The sequence below is a fragment of the Haliotis asinina genome, chromosome 2 (assembly GCF_037392515.1).
Source record: "Haliotis asinina isolate JCU_RB_2024 chromosome 2, JCU_Hal_asi_v2, whole genome shotgun sequence".
NCBI lineage: Eukaryota > Metazoa > Mollusca > Gastropoda > Lepetellida > Haliotidae > Haliotis > Haliotis asinina.
Genome location: NC_090281.1, coordinates 89020680 through 89040319, shown reverse-complemented (window position 1 = coordinate 89040319; position 19640 = coordinate 89020680). Strand labels below are relative to the sequence as shown.

Genomic DNA, 19640 nt, shown 5'->3' with positions numbered 1-19640 from the left:
TCCTATCTCCGTCTTATTGTCACAAATAACCTTTACCTATTAGTAGGACTGCATTTCCGAAGTGGAATCAACACCTCATTCAGGAAGTGAGCATAGAGAATCACAAAGTGAAAATGTCTCTTTTTCACTGAAATTTACCTTAGATCTTCATTTAAAACTTCAAAGGAAATTATTTACATACAGCTCTTAAAAGAAAGTTAAAGACCACCCAGATGCTTTTTAGGCCATAATTAGTCATAATCCAACAATTTCACAGCATGAAGAACAAACTTATTCATTTTGAAATCATCATTGCTTCTTTAAAAATCCAATCATTTACTTGGAAGTTTCATGGGAAGTCGAGTCATTCAAATCCGATATTAAATAAAGCTATGGTTCAAGAACCAGGATATAAAATGGAAGAGGAAGGAAACAATTCCCATGATAACTGAGGATGTAAAATTCTGGAAATGAAAAAAACAACAAACATTAGAGATCAACAAGTATTTAATTCAACAACATTCATTCAACACCCAACACTCAATCACAACAACTCCCGATGTATCAATGCACTTCATACAACACATTTCATCACCCATATATATAAACAAATATATTCTGACACGTGACTATATATGAATATTATCTACACTCTGCTTTGATACAAAGGAAACAATGCCATTTTGTAATTTATTCTGAGTAAAATGGATGCCAGACCATAAACTATAACTTGAAATAATTTATGAAAAACACAAAGTCCTATTACTGACATACTAGACAGCTGTCATATAACTTGGTTTTGCCCTATAGTCAATACAAACTGATGCCACTTTAACATGGTGATGCTATATATAGTGACAGCACATGAATCTGGATACTCTACTTTGCAGGCAGTTCCTGTTAGGGTGTGTTCAGTTTGACACTATACTCGGTAATGTTCCAGTTGTGTGACATTGGCCTGTTAATACCATGTCTGGAGCCGACACTGAAGCCACTGTATTTTATGAGCAGTATCCCAGGCCGTTTGGATACATTAACACTCAACTAAATAAGTCACTGAGCCTGTGTGCCTGATCAATTTCATCACCTCACACAGCAAGCAGAGGTTACTTGTTCAAAGATGGAATGCCCACAAGGAGATAGATACTACTACACATCATGCATGGTTTGTTACGACATGGATTTCAGAGAGATGTATAGCATCCAGATTCAGGTCACAGTCTGCACTAGTGAGAGTATGCAATTCTGCAAAAAATGCTGACAACCAGAAACTTATAAAATGCATTTCAAGCAAGAATTAACTATTGATAGTATATATAGGGGTGAAAAAGTACACCGTCTTTGTTTTGGTAAACTAATGCACTCCAAATATTTTGGAATTTCAATTTCTATGCCATCATTTTATCAACCTCGTTAAACGTTTTCTAAATGTCTAGAAATTGAATCACGTCAGAATTCTTTGCAAGATGTCTGCAATTTTCCTAAATGTAAGTTCACATATACTAAGCCAAAATGGACTGAACCACAGGCCTTGTACTGTAATACAAGGTACAAGTAATAAGAGCATACCGTTTCATCCCTAATGATATAGTGACACTTTAACATGTATATTCAAGTCTTGTTCAGTTTGTCCACTTATTAAAATCTGAATGGAATGGTAACAGGATCTTGGAAGATACAGTCAGTCATTTATGCATACAACAGTACTGTGAGTATAATGAATACCTGACACATAGCCATCATGAAACACATGTTAATGTTGGATTTGTCCTTCAATTTGTTTAATATATATTGTTCATATATTTTAAAAACAGTAATAAACACAAAAAACAACTGGCCACAGCACTTAAATGCAATGTCACATTCCATGAATAGAAATTAAATACTATTTTGCCTTATCTGCGGCAGACATCCTCTATTCCCACTAACAATACCAAAAAGGGTTCAGGCAAAAAGAAACTTGTTTCTGATGATTACAATATTGACATACATTGTAATAGTTGGTGACTATTTCTGCCAAGGTTATGCTGACACTATGGCATTGTGTACCTAACATGGAGATTGTTTGATTCAGGCATTTTTTGGAAAATAAAAGAAACTGGAATTTTTCGCTACAAAAGAGTGATTGAGTGAGTATGATTTTATGCAGCTGTTGGCAATATCCCAGCAATATGACGGCTAAATGTATTTGCTGTGTAGTTGATATGCCCAGTGTGTAGCTGATATACAAAGGTGAAGGACAACGATTTCTTTAACCTTATCTTGATCAGTCACATTCATCAACCTGCTGTACAAACTTTACTCATGCATAAGCCTTTCTTTTAGTATCGTACAACGCTTGCTTGATAACAGTGTTAGCAGCTACACCAAACTGTTCCCCATATTAATAGTAAAGAAGATGTACCATGTACAGCCAACTCTTGCCCATTGTCTGTCAAGGCATTGGCGAAATATAAGCACAACTTTCTTCTGTACTTACTCATTTGACTTACAATACCATAAGGTCAGTTGTTGAAAAGTGACTCAATACATTTTCGTAAACACATATTCAAAGGATTTCTCAAAGTCGTGTGGGAAACTCAACAAAGGAAGCAATGTGGGAATAGTCAAAAGGTTTACAGTCTTGATGATCATACTGGTTACCCGTGTGAGTAAGGATATGACTTGGACAAACTTAGAGTGAGAATGGTTTAATGCCACTTTTAGCAATATTCCAGAAATATCATGACAGCCACCAAAAATGGATTTCACACACTGAACCCATCTGGTTAATCCTTTTCAGCGTGATGAGCATACGCTTTAACTATCAGGCTACCCCTCCACCCCAAGAAACTTACAAACATAATGGGGAACAAGTGACCAATGTTTGACAACCATAAGATCCTGGCATGGCTAAGGGATTGAACTCTGCGTAGCAATAGAAGACTGGATTAGCCTGGCTCCATGTACAAGGGTGAAGGGAAGCAAGTTAACTTCCAGTACTTCAGCTCCTTTTCTGCTGAAGATCTTACATACAGACAGCATACATGAATTGAAAAATTATGCTTAATGGCTAAGCACAATCAAAGTGTAACGCAAATGGGTTGCACAGCATAGAGAAAATGACCAGTCTTCTTATATGCGAGCAAAGCAAGCAAAGGTTGGCAATGTAGTATCCTAGCTTCACTTCGAAAAATATAATAAAATATAATAATCATAAAATAAAATATCACCACCATCAAAAGTATATATCCATTTCTTCAATTGGTTCTGCTCTCACTTTTCCAAACCCATGTTGAACAATTACTCATGTGAAATACTTTTTATTCAGCATTTTAAGTGCAACTCGTGATTCATCAGACAGTTCTTCACCTCCATTACCCCTTCCAGCTTCCGGTTCAACTGAGTGAAGGGACAGGAGGTTATTATTCCATATGGAACACTTACAGTTACCTCCCCTGCTTCATTTGCCCATTACCCCAGAAGTGTTTTTACGTAGAATCAATGTTACAAAAATTGTAACAATAGCGACGACAGAAATGACAAATAATCTCCAACAGGTTCATGATAAAATTAGGCAATATGGTATTTCTTTTTAATCTTTGTTTATTCTTGCATCGTCACTCCGTTCAACCATTCAATCATTCAATATGAATAAAACATATTTCATGTGAGTAATTATTAAACATGGGGTAGAAAATCTGAGAGCACAACCGAGTGAAGAAATGAGAGTGTACCTTTGATGGTGGCAATATTTTGACACGAAAAATATTTTTTCGATCCGAAGCGATGGAAGTATGTTGCCAACCTTTGCTCATTTCGCTTGCATATGAGAAGATTTGTCATATTCTCTATGGGGCACCGCCCCATTTGTGCTACAATTTGCCTGTGGGCTGAGGTAAACTTACAATGGTTGTGACAGAAAATCATGTTCAATCTACAGACAATGATCTAAATCCCTGAGCAAGTCACCAATCCCAAATTTGTCACTATGAATGAAAAGGTAAATAACTTGATCACATACATCTGGTAACTTGAGAAATCTGAACACAAAACTTGAATAACTCAAGCCTCATGATGGCTCAGAAAGGCCACTGAATGTACAAAGTCAAGCTTACAACGGGACAAACAGATTCAAATGAGGAACTTTTTCTAAACATGACTGTTAATACGTTCCTGTTTTCAAAAATACACAGAATCATATGAAGGCAAGTTTCCAAACAAAAAACATAAACTGACTTGACATATAAACAGAAACAATGATTTCTCTGAAACAAATTATTAGCATTTATTTTCTTTCCATGACTGGAAAACCAGTGACACCGGGCAATGAGTCAGGAACAAGTCTCCAAGCTATGGCCATGTATGTGGACATACATGCTGGGATATTTTGTAGCATGCACCTTGAGTTTTTGTTAAATAAAACATTCTTTGAGTTGACGAATAAAACAACTAACAAGGCTACACTACAAACACGTTTCTCTATCACAATATGCAGAATCACAGATTAGAAAAGTACTGCAAATCTGAGCCTGGACATATATTTGAATACCTTTCTGACTGAGTATTCAGACATCTAGCATGTCCTTGGCTTTGACTTGGAGCCCCCTGTAAGATCAAAGAGACCAGTCACCTATTCTACGGGTTAGTAGATCAGAGAGACCAGTCACCTATTCTACGGGTTAGCAGATCAGAGAGACCAGTCACCTATTCTACGGGTTAGTAGATCAGAGAGACCAGTCACCTATTCCACGGGTTAGTAGATCAGAGAGACCAGTCACCTATTCCACGGGTTAGTAGATCAGAGAGACCAGTCATCTATTCTATGGGTGAGTAGATCAAAGAGACCAGTCACTTATTCTACAGGTAAGTAATTAATGGGGATGCAAGTCTGAATAAAAGCAAATCATCTCTAATAGTTAGCCTCCACCCAGGTAAGAAATGACTAGTCCCCCGTTTGAAATTTCTCTGACAAAACTCTAATCAACTCTGCAGCACATGTGAATTATATTTTAGATCATATGAAACTAGTAGCACTAATATGCACACTTCAAATTTCAGTTTCAAATAGAAACTTTCCAAAACAGTTATATTTGTAGAGCACACCTATGTACCTACTTCAACACACTTCACTTAAAAGTCATGTACATTCTTAAATGGAGCAGAATGTTTGTTAATAAACAGCAAAACAAGAACACAAGATAGTAAATAAACAATACTAGAGCTAACAAGTCTACTGCCTATGCAGATAAGGGAATGCCGCTCACTGAAGTGCACTGTCAATATATATATCTGCATGCTTTTCACTTAGAAAGTGACATAAGATTCCAATCATCTCATGATAAATCCCAACACTGCCCCTCAACTGTCAGTACTGGAACAAGCGGGAGTTACCTCCCTTACATACATTTCTTTCTCCAGTTTAATGCCTAAATGAGCATTTTGTTGAATAATGTAACATAACCATAAATATAATCAGTTCAAACAATCTCCACAAAAATGAGAGTCAGATACAATAAATAAAACATAGCACTTATGTCAGACCAGAAATGATTGTTCCAACAGCATTACCTCTTCACAGATATAACAGTACCATAATGTAGTTTACAGGTATCCAGGTAGGCACCACTGTCTTAGTGTCAACTAGATAATTGAACAGCAACTTCCTGGACTGATAACATAATTCAACATGGGGTGATTGAGAGAGTTTAGCTTTACACCGCACTCAGCAATATTCCAGCTGTATGGGAGAGGTCTGTAAATAATCGAGTCTGAACCAGACAATCCAGTGATCAATAGCAGGAGCATCAATCTACACAACTGGGAACCAATGACATACGTCAACCAAGTCACCGAGCCCGACCACCCGATCCCATTAGTCGGCTCATATGACAAGTATAGTCACAATTCAAAAAGGGATTTGCTCAAGGTTATTTCTGTGATCCTGGATTTTCTACACCATTTGCTGATGACAAAGAAAGAGCTTAAGAACAAAACGACTGCTGCCAAACTCATCACCAAGAATACCAAAGTGACATGCTGATGTGTATGTGTGTCTCCACCAATCATCAGCTGGTTACTATAATGAGAATGGAAATAACATCATGGGCAGACAGGTTGTCATATTACTACTTCTTCCTGCACTGCTCTTTTCAAGTATAAAAAGTAGAGTGATTTTCCAAAAATGGGGAAAAAAGGCATTGGCTTGTAGAAACTTCTAAAACAAGGGAAGAATGGATTTGTTTCAATAAAATTAAAGCAGACCAAAGACACTCCTCAATGTTGCTGATACTATCAAGACTTATTCTTTGTTGTTCTTGTACCAATGCCTGAAAAAAACAAGGTGATAAAATGTTCCCGTATTTGCATGACAAAACAGAATATTCTGGGTAAAAATAAATATTTTCTATCATCCTTGATCAGGGCCAAGCATTCCCCTGGCATGTCAGTCAACCTGGACGTAGTCCATGTCTGATGTTTCATCTTCTTTGGCTTGCTGAGGTAATGGACTCCTTGACAGGTCGAGGGGACCATCTTGGCATCTTGGAGAAGGTAAGGTAGTCTTTATATCGACGGGACTATCACTTTTTTCAGAATGGATGGCTCGTGGGTCTGATACAATTATTCCTGAATGATTTGCTGGTAAGTTGACACTTGATGATGATGATGAATGAGACGAGGTTATGACAGGTGGTGAAAACAATGAATGAAGTGATGACACGGGGAAAATATTGGGTGATAGTGGCAGGAAGTGGGGAGAAAGACTTCCCAGCATTCCACTTGAAGGCGTAAGATTGATGAGATTGTTGACTGTAATTGGAGGAGTAGGCACTGGGGAAGGGGGAGAACTCCGCTGCAACTTTGGGGTTACTGATCCATCACCACGGAAATGGTGTCCAATTGTCCTCACGTGTTTCCTCAACGAGCTTGGATCAGTGTAGCGCTTATGACATCCTGGCATCTTACACACATATGGTTTCTCCTCCTGGTGTGTGCGCACATGCTTGAAACGGTCGCTAGAGTTGGAGTATGCTTTGTGACAGCCCTGGACTGGACACACATATGGCTTCTCTCCTGAAACACAAATCCAAGACTTTGTTGTTTAATATTATGCACACAAGTCCAGCTGTCTTTACTAACTTCAGGACTGGACCTCAAAATGCAGTGATTTATGTTTTAAACCATGATCAACACTGTTGGCATACACTGACACAGAAACAACAAAGTCACAATGTTGATTTATAGTTATAAGATACCACAAGAGAAGTTAGTTGTCCTCAACTTGTGTCCAGAATGAGGTGTATATTACCTGTGTGAGATCGGTTGTGAATCTTGAGGTTTTCTAGGCGTGAAAAGCACTTGCCACACAGACCACATCGATGAGGCTTCTCATTGGTGTGAGTCCGGATGTGGATCAGCATCTTGTATCTGTCAACAGTATCACATCCCATGTAGATAATATCACAAAACTGCTTCGTCATTAATAACAGTTCTGTGTTGCGCTACTCGAGCAAGCCATGTAAAGGCAGGAAGGGACTGGGCATAGGAAAAATCTTTTCTGTACTAGTTAGAGATACTCCACCTTCATCAGTACATAATGAAGTCTAAACCATTGGATAATGACCTGTACCATCTAGCTTAACAGCACTTTAATCCTCATTTTCACCCTCTGAGACATTTAACAATAGCCAAATTGTTGAGCCATTTGCACTTCATGCTTAAGTCCAAAGTTTGACTCCCTACATTGGTACACAAACAGTGATGCCCATTTCCCTCACCATGACATTGCTAGAATATTGCTAAAAGCAACATAAAATCATACTCACTCACTCCCTCATTTCTGACCATCACATCCCAGCAGAATGATACCCAGTGACCATCCAGTCCCAATTTTTGACCCATGATTGAGGGGATGGTTGGATAGCTTGATCGTGATATGAAATATTTACTCATCACACTGGGACCCAAGTTCAGGAACAGAGAAAACAAACCCTAGCAAAAATGGACACTAACACCCCTACCCCCCAAATCAAGATAACAGCCACCGCACTGAGAGAAAGGTCTCCAAACCCATGGTGTCAGTGCAAGGAGTAAATGGTCAAAACAACAATGAGCGACATTTAAGTTTTGACCCGTGAATCTCCTGGGGTAGAATAGGCCTTCAGCAACCCATGCTTGCCATAAAAGGCGACTATGCTTGTCGTAAGAGGCGACTAACGGGATCGGGTGGTCAGGCTCGCTGACTTGGTTGACACATGTAATCGGTTCCCAATTGTGCAGACCGTTGCTCATGTTGTTGATCACTGGATTGCCTGGTCCAGACTCGATTATTTACAGACTGCCCCCATATGGCTGGGATATTACTGAGTGCGGCGTAAAACTAAACTCACTCACTCACTCACTCACTCACTCACTCATTTTTCATCACTCAGCTGAGCAGCCCCCGGTGACTTCCCAATCCTAATTTGGTAACCTGACTTTAGCAAGCATGAGATCCATACAGGGACAGTGATCTGGAGGCTAAACCCACCTTGCATTGAAGCCTTTTCCCTGCCGGGGACATCCTGTCCATTTACACTGGTAGTCAACATCCGGGCGCTCCACTTTGACATGTTGGTCATTGACGTGATTGACCAGATCATCCAGAGCAGAGAACCGACGTTCACACTGCATCCATCTACACTCCCACTCCGCTCCATCTGGAGGTGACATCTGTTCCTTATCAGGGGGAGATAACTGCAGCTAAACATGACACATTTTGTTACAACATTATCTCATGATGTTATTATCAATTCTACATTTGTCCCAAGCTTCTAACATGTAAACAAATAATTCCATTACAGTCAAACCTTTCTTTTGAATTTTAGGATATCGAAATCCATTCACCTCCTAAATTCTACAGGTGCAAAAACGAAATCCCTCTATTATATCATGTATACGACTATTCTACTACATCACATACCTTCAACAATTGAAAGGGGAATAACAAACTTGACCAATGTGAATGTGAAATTTGAGACAGAATGGAAATTTCTCCCATGCTACCAGTGATTCAGTGAAAAAAAGCCAATCATACAGCATGAGAAAGTCTGACACAAAGGCTGCAATGTATTGTATCTGTAACTAATTTCATACTGGCAATAATACTCAATACTGTAGATTTACAGCTCATGATATGTAAGTGTGCCAAGTTTGTGAACATCTGAGGTGTTGGTGTCCATTGTATCCACATCAATATCACAATAAGCCAATGAAACTCCCCAAAAATAATCACTTTAACCTGCACTGAAGACGAACAATTGGAGACACTAATCCACCTTGGGTGCAGCCACTAAACACTACATGCATTATTTAATTCAGCTACCTTCATTGACTTAATAGTTGGAAGGTCAACTAGAGGCGGGAGGGGGACACTTGAGGGACCAATCACTGATGTCATCATCACTGGCTCATTAATAGGTGGTGGCATGGAGAGTGGCATTGAGCAGGATGTTATGACTCCAGGCTGCAGTGCATCCTGGGAGATGATGACATCATGCTGTGTGCATGTCCCACAGTAGACAGGAAGTGAAGGTGGAAGATCCTTGGTTGTCAGGCAGAGTGGCAAGTGCTGGGAAGACAAGTGGTGGAAGTGCCCGCTTCCAGAAGACGGAGCAACTCCAGGAGCCATATTGTCTGAAAATTAACATGTAACATAAAAACAATCTTTAAAATAGTTGTTTAAAGAATGTACAACAAGCAAAGAAAACGCGAATCTTTCATCGATTAAGAACAGTAAGACCAGACCGATCTTATTTCTCGTTTTTTTTGTCCTCAGAAAACCCTAAGGCAAAGGGGGCAAAAATCACCAGTCAAAGGACAGTTCCTTTAAAAAGAAAATTTTACTATTCTCAATTAATCAAGTGTATATGGGGCAAAAACCAATCTAAAATAAGATTTTCTTGTAAGTTTACATTTTTGTCCAGTAAAAACATTTTCTTCATTCTTGAAAAAATATTATCGGCGGATCTGCAAAAACACAAGAAATTAGAATTGGCCTGGACTAATAACAAACAATTATCTGATCTTTACATCTTTGAGTAGCACCACACACTGAAACCTTATGGGGACCATCTTCCTAGATATATTCACTCTCCCCAGATTCATTTACCACTGGAATGGATTTGAACAATGCAATCTTAAAAGCAGCTTTCCAGAATAATATATCAGTTAGTGTGAAACACTGTGAAGTTATGCCACTTACTTGATTTGCTGCCCAAGGCGAGCACCTGTTCGTCGTCCCCAGGAGTTCCTCCTCCATTTGTGACTGGATGTCGATTGTGTGTGGAGTAGCCTGGATTGCCTCCCTCCATCGAGGCCTCATCCTTCACCAGCACCGGATGTTCAGGCACACTCAGCTGAATCTGCAGCAAACAAACAGGGAGACTAAGTAACATGTAGGCACTGAGCTAGACAGGGATCTGACAGTCCAAATCCTGTCAATACCAATGCACACTAGTTTATATATATACTACCAACAGAAAATAAGGGAACCAAGAAAGTGAATGTAGAAGACTTTGACTGTGACAGGGTTCGTTATCGTGGCATATCTTCCAAACGCAACATCCAATGACAATGGAATTTCTCGTAATGCATGCCCAGCACGTGCTACACGTGTATACAGAAGTTAACTCCTGTAAATGTACTGGAGAAGTCGCAATCACTAATGCAATAGAGATTGACACTTACTGACAGAAATGCCTCCGAGGCAGTATCTCGGTGAAGCAACAAACTGGAGAATTGTGGGGATGATAGAGGGGGGGGACATCATTATGTGAAGTTGCCCAGCAGATAGGTAAATCAAAAAGTGTAATTTCACGCCTGTGGGATAAGTACCGTCAAACGGGTGGGGTTGCAACGAGACCTGGGCGTGGTAGACCAAAATCAACAACACCACGACAGGATCGTCTCATTACGTTAATTGCTCTACGTGATAGGTTTAAATCGGCCCCTGCCATCAATAGAGAATTCCGCACACTCACTGGAAGATGCATTTCAACCTCAACCGTTAAAAACCAACTCTATCAAGCTCGTCTGAAAGCAAGACGGCCTTTTAAGGGTGTCCCCCTTTCAGCTCACCATAAGCGCCAAAGATTGGCATGGGCTAGGCAGCATCAGGGACAGGCTATGCGCCACTGGCGTTACACCATGTTCTCTGATGAGTCTAGGTTTTGCCTACGATTCACAGATGGCAGAAAACGTTGGCGTCGGAGCGGGTAGCGATATGCCAGAGCAGCAATTCTTGACCATGATCGATATGGAGGTGGTAGTGTCATGGTTTGGGTTGGGATTACACATGACAGATGATCAGATTTGGTCATCATTAACGGAGCCATGACTGGTCAGCGATACGTTGACCAAATATTGCGTCCTGTTGTGGCTCCATTGGCTAGAGCTATCGACAGAAATTTTGTATTCCAAGATGATAATGCCACACCACATCGGGCCCGAATTGTCTCCGCTTATCTCCGACAAGAAGGTATCCAGACATTGGACTGGCCCTTTAAGTCCCCAGACCTGTCCCCAATTGAACATCTCTGGGACGTTCTTGGTCGAAGGGTGTACGCCAGGGACCCAGGACCCGCCAACCTGGCCCAGCTTGGTGCAGCTCTCCAAGAGGAATGGCGGGCAATACCACGGGCAACCATCCGGAAATTGATTAACAGCATGCCATCAAGGTGCCGTGAATGTGTTGCCCAACATGGTGGACACACCAGATATTGAACTTGACGCCTAAAATTGATTTAGTGGATATTTAAAGCAGTTTCAAATTCGCTATTATTTCATTAGTTCCCTTATTTCTTATCAGTAGTATATTATTAAAATGTATTCATATACACAAAATGCCTTCTTGTCAAGATCTTCTTAGACCAAACCCCTATTTTTCCACAGAAAGACAAAACCCCGAAAGTCCAACTCCTGTCAATACCAACCCACATAAGTATCTTCTTGTCAAGATCCTGTAAAGTTAAACCCTTATTTGTCCACAACCTAAAAGACCAAAGTTGCTAAATTCCACTTACTGAATGAGTGAGTGAGTTTGGTTTTGTGCTGTTTTTAACAACATTCCAGCAATAACAGGTTTGGGGACACCAGAATGGGCTTCACACATTGTACCCTGTGGGGAATGAATGTCTTAGTTTAGTTCTTTGACAAGTAAACAATTAAACCAGTAGAATAAACCTTGTTAGTCCACAACAAGATGAACCAAACTCCTTCAAGCCAAGACAGTACTAGCTCATATGTTGCCAGCCCATGTCAAACCAAACCCCTATTTGTCTACACCCTGGAAGACCCTGCCAGACAAACTGACTGCTTGACCCATCGTATAAATGACTACTAGCAAATCATGTCTTCTCAGTAACTCATGGATATAGAAAGAAAGGATAAATGATAAATGATAAAAAGCATGTTCATGCACAGGCAAACTCTAGCGCAAATGGGGTTGCACAGCATAGCGAAAATGACCAGTTTTTATATATGCGAGCAAAGCAAGCAAAGGTTGGGAACGTACTTTCCTTGCTTCGGATCGAAAAATATTTTTCATCTCAAAATAAAATATCACCACCATCAAAGGTACACTCCCATTTCCTCATTTGGTTGTGCTCTCAGATTTTCTACCCCATGTTTAATAATTACTCACGTGAAATATGTTTTATTGAACATTTTAAGCGCCACTCGTGGTATTCAGATCATTCTTCGCCTCTATTACTCCTGCCAGCTTCCGGTTGAACGGAGTGACAGAACAAGAATAAGCAGAAATTAAAAAGAAATACTATATTGCCTAATTTTATCATGAACCTTATTTGTCGTATCTGTTGTCGCTATTGTTAGAATTTTCATAACATCTATTCTACATAAAAACACTTCTGGCATAATGGGCGAATGAAGCTGGGGAGGTAACTGTATGTATTCCTGTTCCTTCACTGCACTGAACCGGAAGCTGGAAGGGGGAATGGAGGCGAAGAACGATCTGATCTACCACGAGTAGCACTTAAAATGTTGAATAAGAATATTTCACGTAATTGTTCAACATGGGTTTGGAAATGTGAAAGCACAACCCAGTGAAGAAATAGGTGTATACTTTTGATTGGTGGCAATATTTTTATTTTGACATGAAAAATATATTTCGAACTGAAGCGAGGTAAGTACGGTGCCAACCTTGGCTCGCTTAGCTCGCATGTAAGAAGACTGGTCATTTTCTCTATGCTGCGTCACCCTGTGGTTCATGGTAACCTTCAGAAAGAAAGGGAACATGATAAAAAGCATGTTCATGGTAACCATGAGAAGGGGGGATCCTTGTGAATAAGACAGCACAGAACAAGGATTCATGATGAGCATCAGTTTCATGCATATTTCATACAAAATGGTGACTTGGTTGTCAGTCACAGGACTCACCCCACTTCATATCATCTGAATGAGTTTTAGTTTTATTAAACTATCAGGTCATTATTTCAAGCCATGTTGACAGCACCTATGTAAGTCTAGATTCGATCGGCAGCAGCATTCCATGTGTCTAAAAATGACTCTCAACTACTGGTTTTATTTTTTTATAGGAGACACACATTCAAGTTTAGATAGTTACATGTAGTTTTCATGGTTTAATGACTAGAGTTGTGTATCATGGCCTAGGTGGTGAGATGAAATATCCCAATACCAGTCTAATGGCAAGATATACCATGAGTACTGGCAAGGAACAAGCAAGACAATTATCATCACATGCTAAAGATAGTACAGTCACATATATTCAGTATACCTTGATCTAACATATATAACTTGGAAACTGAACTTCTTTCAGAAGTTGTATCTATGCACCAATGCTTTCACAAACATTTCAGTATATGATTACACGATGCCATTTAGAAAGTGGTCAAATGCAACATATGTCATATTTGGGATTTCACTTTCTTAGTAAAGTACAAATTCTAGTACTTTTTTCGGTTGAGTCCCATCCGGGATTCGAACCCGCACCCTCAGAGTCAGGCACCTAATCGCCAGCACACAAAGTCAGCGGGCTAGGCGGCTGACTTTGTGTGCTGGCGATTAGGTGCCTGACTCTGAGGGTACGGGTTTGAATCCCAGATGGGACTCAACCGAAAAAAGTACTAGAATTTGTACTTTACTAAGAAAGTGAAATCCCAAATATGACATATGTTGAATTCATTATAATTTATACAATTTCACACATTGACAATATTTTTACCTATATTATATTTATAATGGGTACATATGCACTCACTGTCACTTCCTATGGATGCAATAAAACACTTTATATACCTTATAACTTGCTTGAAATCGATAATTGAAACTTCAGAGTTTCTAAGTAGAGAACAATTGTCACACATGGTGATGTCGGTGTTTCCTGAACTGGTTTCAATCACAAGTTGCACATGTGTTTTTGCACCAGACATTAGCGTCATTTTCTGGGTCTGAGTTCTGTCTCCCAAAGTGTTAAAGAATATAAGTAACGAGCACTCCAAGGGATCTAATTCTATAAGATTCACTGGGAATAATCTTTGGCCGGTAGACTGAACGAGAGTCTGTTCAATGCAACGTATTATTACTTCAATTTAAATTTCTAATGTAACCATTGTAATCCAAATATGTAATATTTTTGGGGAAAAAAATTATATGGCAGCTTCCCTGAGGGCTGATTATGAGTATTATTGAGAGAAATGCATTATTTATTTTTAGAGAAGTGTGATCTGATATAGTGTCTTTGAGTAAACTACAATTTTAACACACTCAAATTTCTGTTGTTTCCAACCATAGTTTATATACTTGTTGGATCGTCTTGACCTTCACTGATGACCAGAAAAATACATTTGTGAAATTATGTGTCATAGGTAAGACGACCCCTTCTACAGACTGCTGTTTTTGGACATCAAAATACAGTTTATACATAGTAATATACGGTAATAATCATATACATGTTGAGTAAAATAAACCTGTTCAGTTTGTTATATAATGTTTGCTACAAACAGTTAACTATTCTTTCAACCTGAGTCTAGATTTCATCAATATTCTCATGAATACAGAATGTTCAATTCAGATCATGTTGAGGGCAGTATATTTACCTGTCCATAATACAGTATAGACACTTCTCCCTATAGAACTGCCTGCTGATTAGTGACCCTCCTGGTGGCTGGTGTAGGATTACACACTGGCAGAACCAATCAGGAACCTCTCTCCCTAAACACACATATTACTCCACTCAGTTGCACTCAGTTGCCTCAAAGTAGGTGACAGGTCATTCTGCCATGTAGGCATGGCACTTCAGTCTCAAATAACATCACTCTCCTCTAATACAGTCTTTGCCATAGGTTTGTCTGTAGCCATTAACGTCTATAAGTATAATTTTATCAAACACAGATCTACAGTAATGGTTACTGTACTATACTATTTCTAATATGAATCTCATTGTTTGTCTCAAACCAGAAACCACAAAGTTTCTGCTCAAATAGTTTTGTAACAAGCTGATTTCATGGTGATTCTCTCAAACTGTTTCACATAGCATTGACTGAGGGAGTGAGCAGGGTTTCATGCCTCTTTCAACAGTCACTAATGATGCACATATCAGGAGTTTTCCATATTGGAGGAGTGAGTGAGTTTAGGTTTATGCTGCACTCAGCAACATTCCAATTATGTGGTGGTGGTCTGTAAAGAATACTGTCTGGACCAGACAATACAGTGATGAACAGCATCAGCATCAGCATCAGTCTGCGCATTAAGGATCCGATGATGTATGTCCACCAAGCCAGCGAACCCGACCACCTGATCCTGTTAGTCACCACTTACAGCAAGCATGGGTTGCTAAAGATCTATTCTAATCCAGATCCTCACGGGTGGAGCTTAATTAGGATAAAAGTGAAGAGTGAAATTCATCACTGCAAACAGTATAGCAATACTCCAGCAATATCAGAGTGGGGGACACCAGCAATGGGTTTCAAACATTCTACCCATGTGGGGTATTGAGCCAGTGAACCCGGATGCTCTAACCACTTGGCCACCCCACCACCCGAGAACCATATGGATCAGTGCTGGATCACATGGATCAGTGCTGGAGTAACACAGAGAGAGGCATACCCCTTCCTAGGTTTTATCCAGGTATCCTTCCCTGTTTATGCTTTTTCTTCCCCATCCTAGCTTGATCATTCTTCATGACCTGAGGTGGGAAAGGGTCACCCTAACCCTGATCTTTTTTCTTTTTTTTTTCTGACTCTTATTCCAGAAGTTGGAAAGAAAATGAAAAAAATGTATATCTATATTGACAACAACTCCTAATGAACTGTCAATGAATATTGTTACACCATGTTTAAGGGGGAATGAGTTCCACCAAATGATTTTATGTAAGCATGATATATGATAAGCTTCACATTAACACTACAAGAAGAACAGACAGAGAACTGGTAACTTATAGCACACAGCTGGAGATAATTGGATGAAACAAGACATACAGTAAGGATTACTGTGTTGCAAGTTGGACTGACAACTAAGTAGAAGAGTCTTTTGCATGATTAGATCTTCATATAAAGAGAGGATCTAATACCCTTGATCTCTGTTAATTGAATGTATGCAAGGTTAAGGTCTATCCCAAAATTTAATGGTTAAGCATTATAGGGATCAAACTATGAACTATAAATATGTTAACAATGAAAACGTTGAGTTGTGCTTTTAACTTTTTTAGTTGAATATATGCAGTAGAAGATGTTTATGGCTTCTGACAGATGTCTTGCCATAAAGTCCTGATGTTTGGTTGAGAATTTCAACTTTGTAAAACTGAATTTGATGACAATGGAACGTGTGCTGGGTGTTTTGAGTGGCTTATCATTTGTTGTCTGGCTTAGCTGATGAATATTTACACATTTTGTCAAGGATATCCCAATATCCAAGTTCTCACAGTCACGCATAATCTTCAGCAGACTGCTCGTTGGTGCGTAATGACAAATAAGCTTGCAGGAAGGTATTAAGGGATGAGAAGCAACTTGATGGTGTTGATGCTTACTTCGGTGTTTGGTCTGCTGACATCTACTGATTTGATTTAACATATGCTGATTTATGCAGACCTATTTATATGCCACGTTTGGTGAAGAAACATTGAATGGTTTCAATGTTCTGTACTGGAAAAGAGCACCACCACCAATTTCACTTGAAATCACACTTGTTGCCATGGTAACACAAAACATATTTTATTCAGAAATCCGAAACCATCAAAAAGCAGCAGTTCATCACAAGACCCATTTATGTTCCAAGTTTGGTGGAGAAATATTAAACAGTACTTATGTTCTGCTCCGGAAAAGATGAATTTGCACAGGTGATTGCTTATTCTGACATTGAGTCAGTAGGAAATCACGACGTCTTCATCTAACACCTTCACTGCCATGAAAAGGGCACTGATACCTTCTTACACAGAAAGTCTGTTCTCTGTTTAGTGATTCATGTTTCTGAGGAAATGCTTCTTCCATTCATAAGTTGATGGATGACATGATGAAATGTCCCACAAAAAGAAGTGAGTCTCTGTGTAAAAGATTTTCAAGATGACAAAACTCACACAGAAAAGACAGAAACTTCCAACAACAGATCCATTTTGTTCCCAAGAATTGGGTTCATGGAATAACTGACTGTGAGAGCATTTTTAAAAGAATTGGGGGACCTTATCATATGTCGTAAAACATTTTGGTTGCAAATGAAACGATAGTGATCATGAAACACAAACCATTTAATATTTTGTCTCATGAGTGTTTGAATGAGTGCATGAGTGTTCTTGCACTGCTTACAAGCACAATGCTAGCATAGCACCGTTGTGAAAGTGTGAGTGAGAGCAAGTACTTTATTCCCTCCCCTTGCTATACATACTGTCTTAAATACCTTCTAGACACCAGACAACGCAGCTCCATCTATCTGACATCTTTTCCATCGTACAACCAATTCTGAACAGTAATTTGATTTGACAAATTGATATTTAACACTGAGTCTGGAAACCACTTGCAAAAGTATTTGTTGTGAGTGAGTATGGTTTTAGGTGCCTTTTAGCATATTCCAGTAATATCACAGCAAGGGACACCAGAAATGGGCTTCACACATTGTATCCAGGTGAGAAATAAAACCCAGATCTTCAGCTGTACCTGCCACAGCAGCCTTGTGGGAAATAATAGCAATGTTGTCAGATACATATGCAACCTCTGCCATCAACTCCTTGATTGTCATGTGGACAAGACAATCATTCAAAAATTGAGCAGACAGGAGGTAAGGAAAAACTGTGCAAATAAGAAATAATACACTATTGAGAAAATGAATAAGAAAAAAAAATAAGATAAATTTTTAATTTGCAATATGAACACTGATTTGAAAACTGAAATACTTAAATCATTATGCAGTCATGTGCTTTGTATAGATTTACGAAAACATTTATGAAATGAATGGAAAGTCAACAGTAATCACAAACATTTTATTACTCGCCTGTTGAAGATACTGCAGTGTAATATTTTAATGGCAATATTACACTAGTGTAATACTGCTTGACGTTTGACATCAAAATGGTTCAAAGTTGTGACGTCACAATGCTAATGTTACTGCCGCAAGACCTTGCTTGACGGAAAGCTGAGAGTCCTCGCACTGTAGGTTGTTTCACTGCAGTTTCTGTCAATTTATATTGGCGAGTACTAAACAGAATACTAAACTCCTTCCGTGAAATACCACATTTATTAAACTCATTAAAGATTTAGTATCAAACAAGCGAAAGTGAGATTGATACCAAATCATTAACTCGTTTAAATATTACACGAAGGGTCGTTTAGTATAGTCTATCTGTGCTGTCGCAAAGAAAGGTTTCTGGAGTACCAGAACAAATAGAAACCATACGAAATACTTTTTCAAGAGTAAACTTTGACAATGTGAATTAATATACATCTGTATTACTGTAGTATTGATGTAGTAGTGTGAATTTTATGTGTGTTTGTGTGTTTAAAAAAGCAAAAATACTTTGGATGTGTACAGCTGTTATTCACGTATATTTACATTGTACACATCTTCTTTATTCCAATAAAAATTAAAAACAGCAAATATCTCAAACAACTAGGAACTGCCTTAAATCAGGCTTAGAAGGAAGGTCTTCCTGTAGACTGATTCATACAAGCAATCAGCTGACATTTCAACAGTGAGTTGGAGTTTCAGAACCTGAGCTATAGGGAAATAATGTGGTTCAGGGACTGAGAGAGGAACGCTTATTTGTCACCAACAACACAAAGACAACCAATCTAGCTGAGATTCCCTGCAGAAGAACAATCTCTGAGACAACCATCAAGATGAGTATTGATACCAGCCTATACCAATACAGAGCCTCAACCAGATCCTCCAAGTTGTCCAGTGGCGGTAACCATCTCTACGACAGCCCTGAGCATGATTTACTATCAATAGTGAGTGAGTGAGTGAGTGAGGTGAGTGAGTGAGGTGAGTGAGTGAGTGAGTGAGTGAGTGAGTGAGTGAGTGAGTGAGTGAGTGAGTGAGTGAGTGAGGTGAGTTTAGTTTTTCACCATTTATAGCAGTATTCCAGCAATATCACAATGCTATCATTGGCTGAACTTATTACAACAACCAATCAGTGATATTATTGCATGTGGATTAAAACTGGATCATTTAATTGT

General features: G+C 39.1%; 1 protein-coding gene across 1 annotated transcript in view; it reads right to left on the bottom strand.

Annotated features, from left to right (window-relative positions):
* Positions 1-3546: 3546 nt before the first annotated feature.
* Positions 3547-19640, bottom strand: part of LOC137274542 (zinc finger protein GLIS3-like) — a 53000-nt gene continuing 36906 nt past the window's right edge. Inside the window, exons 3-7 of the mRNA XM_067807785.1 lie at positions 10202-10361; positions 9323-9633; positions 8489-8700; positions 7268-7386; positions 3547-7032 (exon numbers count right to left, since the gene is read on the bottom strand). Coding sequence (XP_067663886.1) covers positions 6404-7032; positions 7268-7386; positions 8489-8700; positions 9323-9633; positions 10202-10361 — 1431 coding nt within the window. The 3' untranslated portion in view covers positions 3547-6403. The remainder of the gene's footprint in view (positions 7033-7267; positions 7387-8488; positions 8701-9322; positions 9634-10201; positions 10362-19640) is intronic.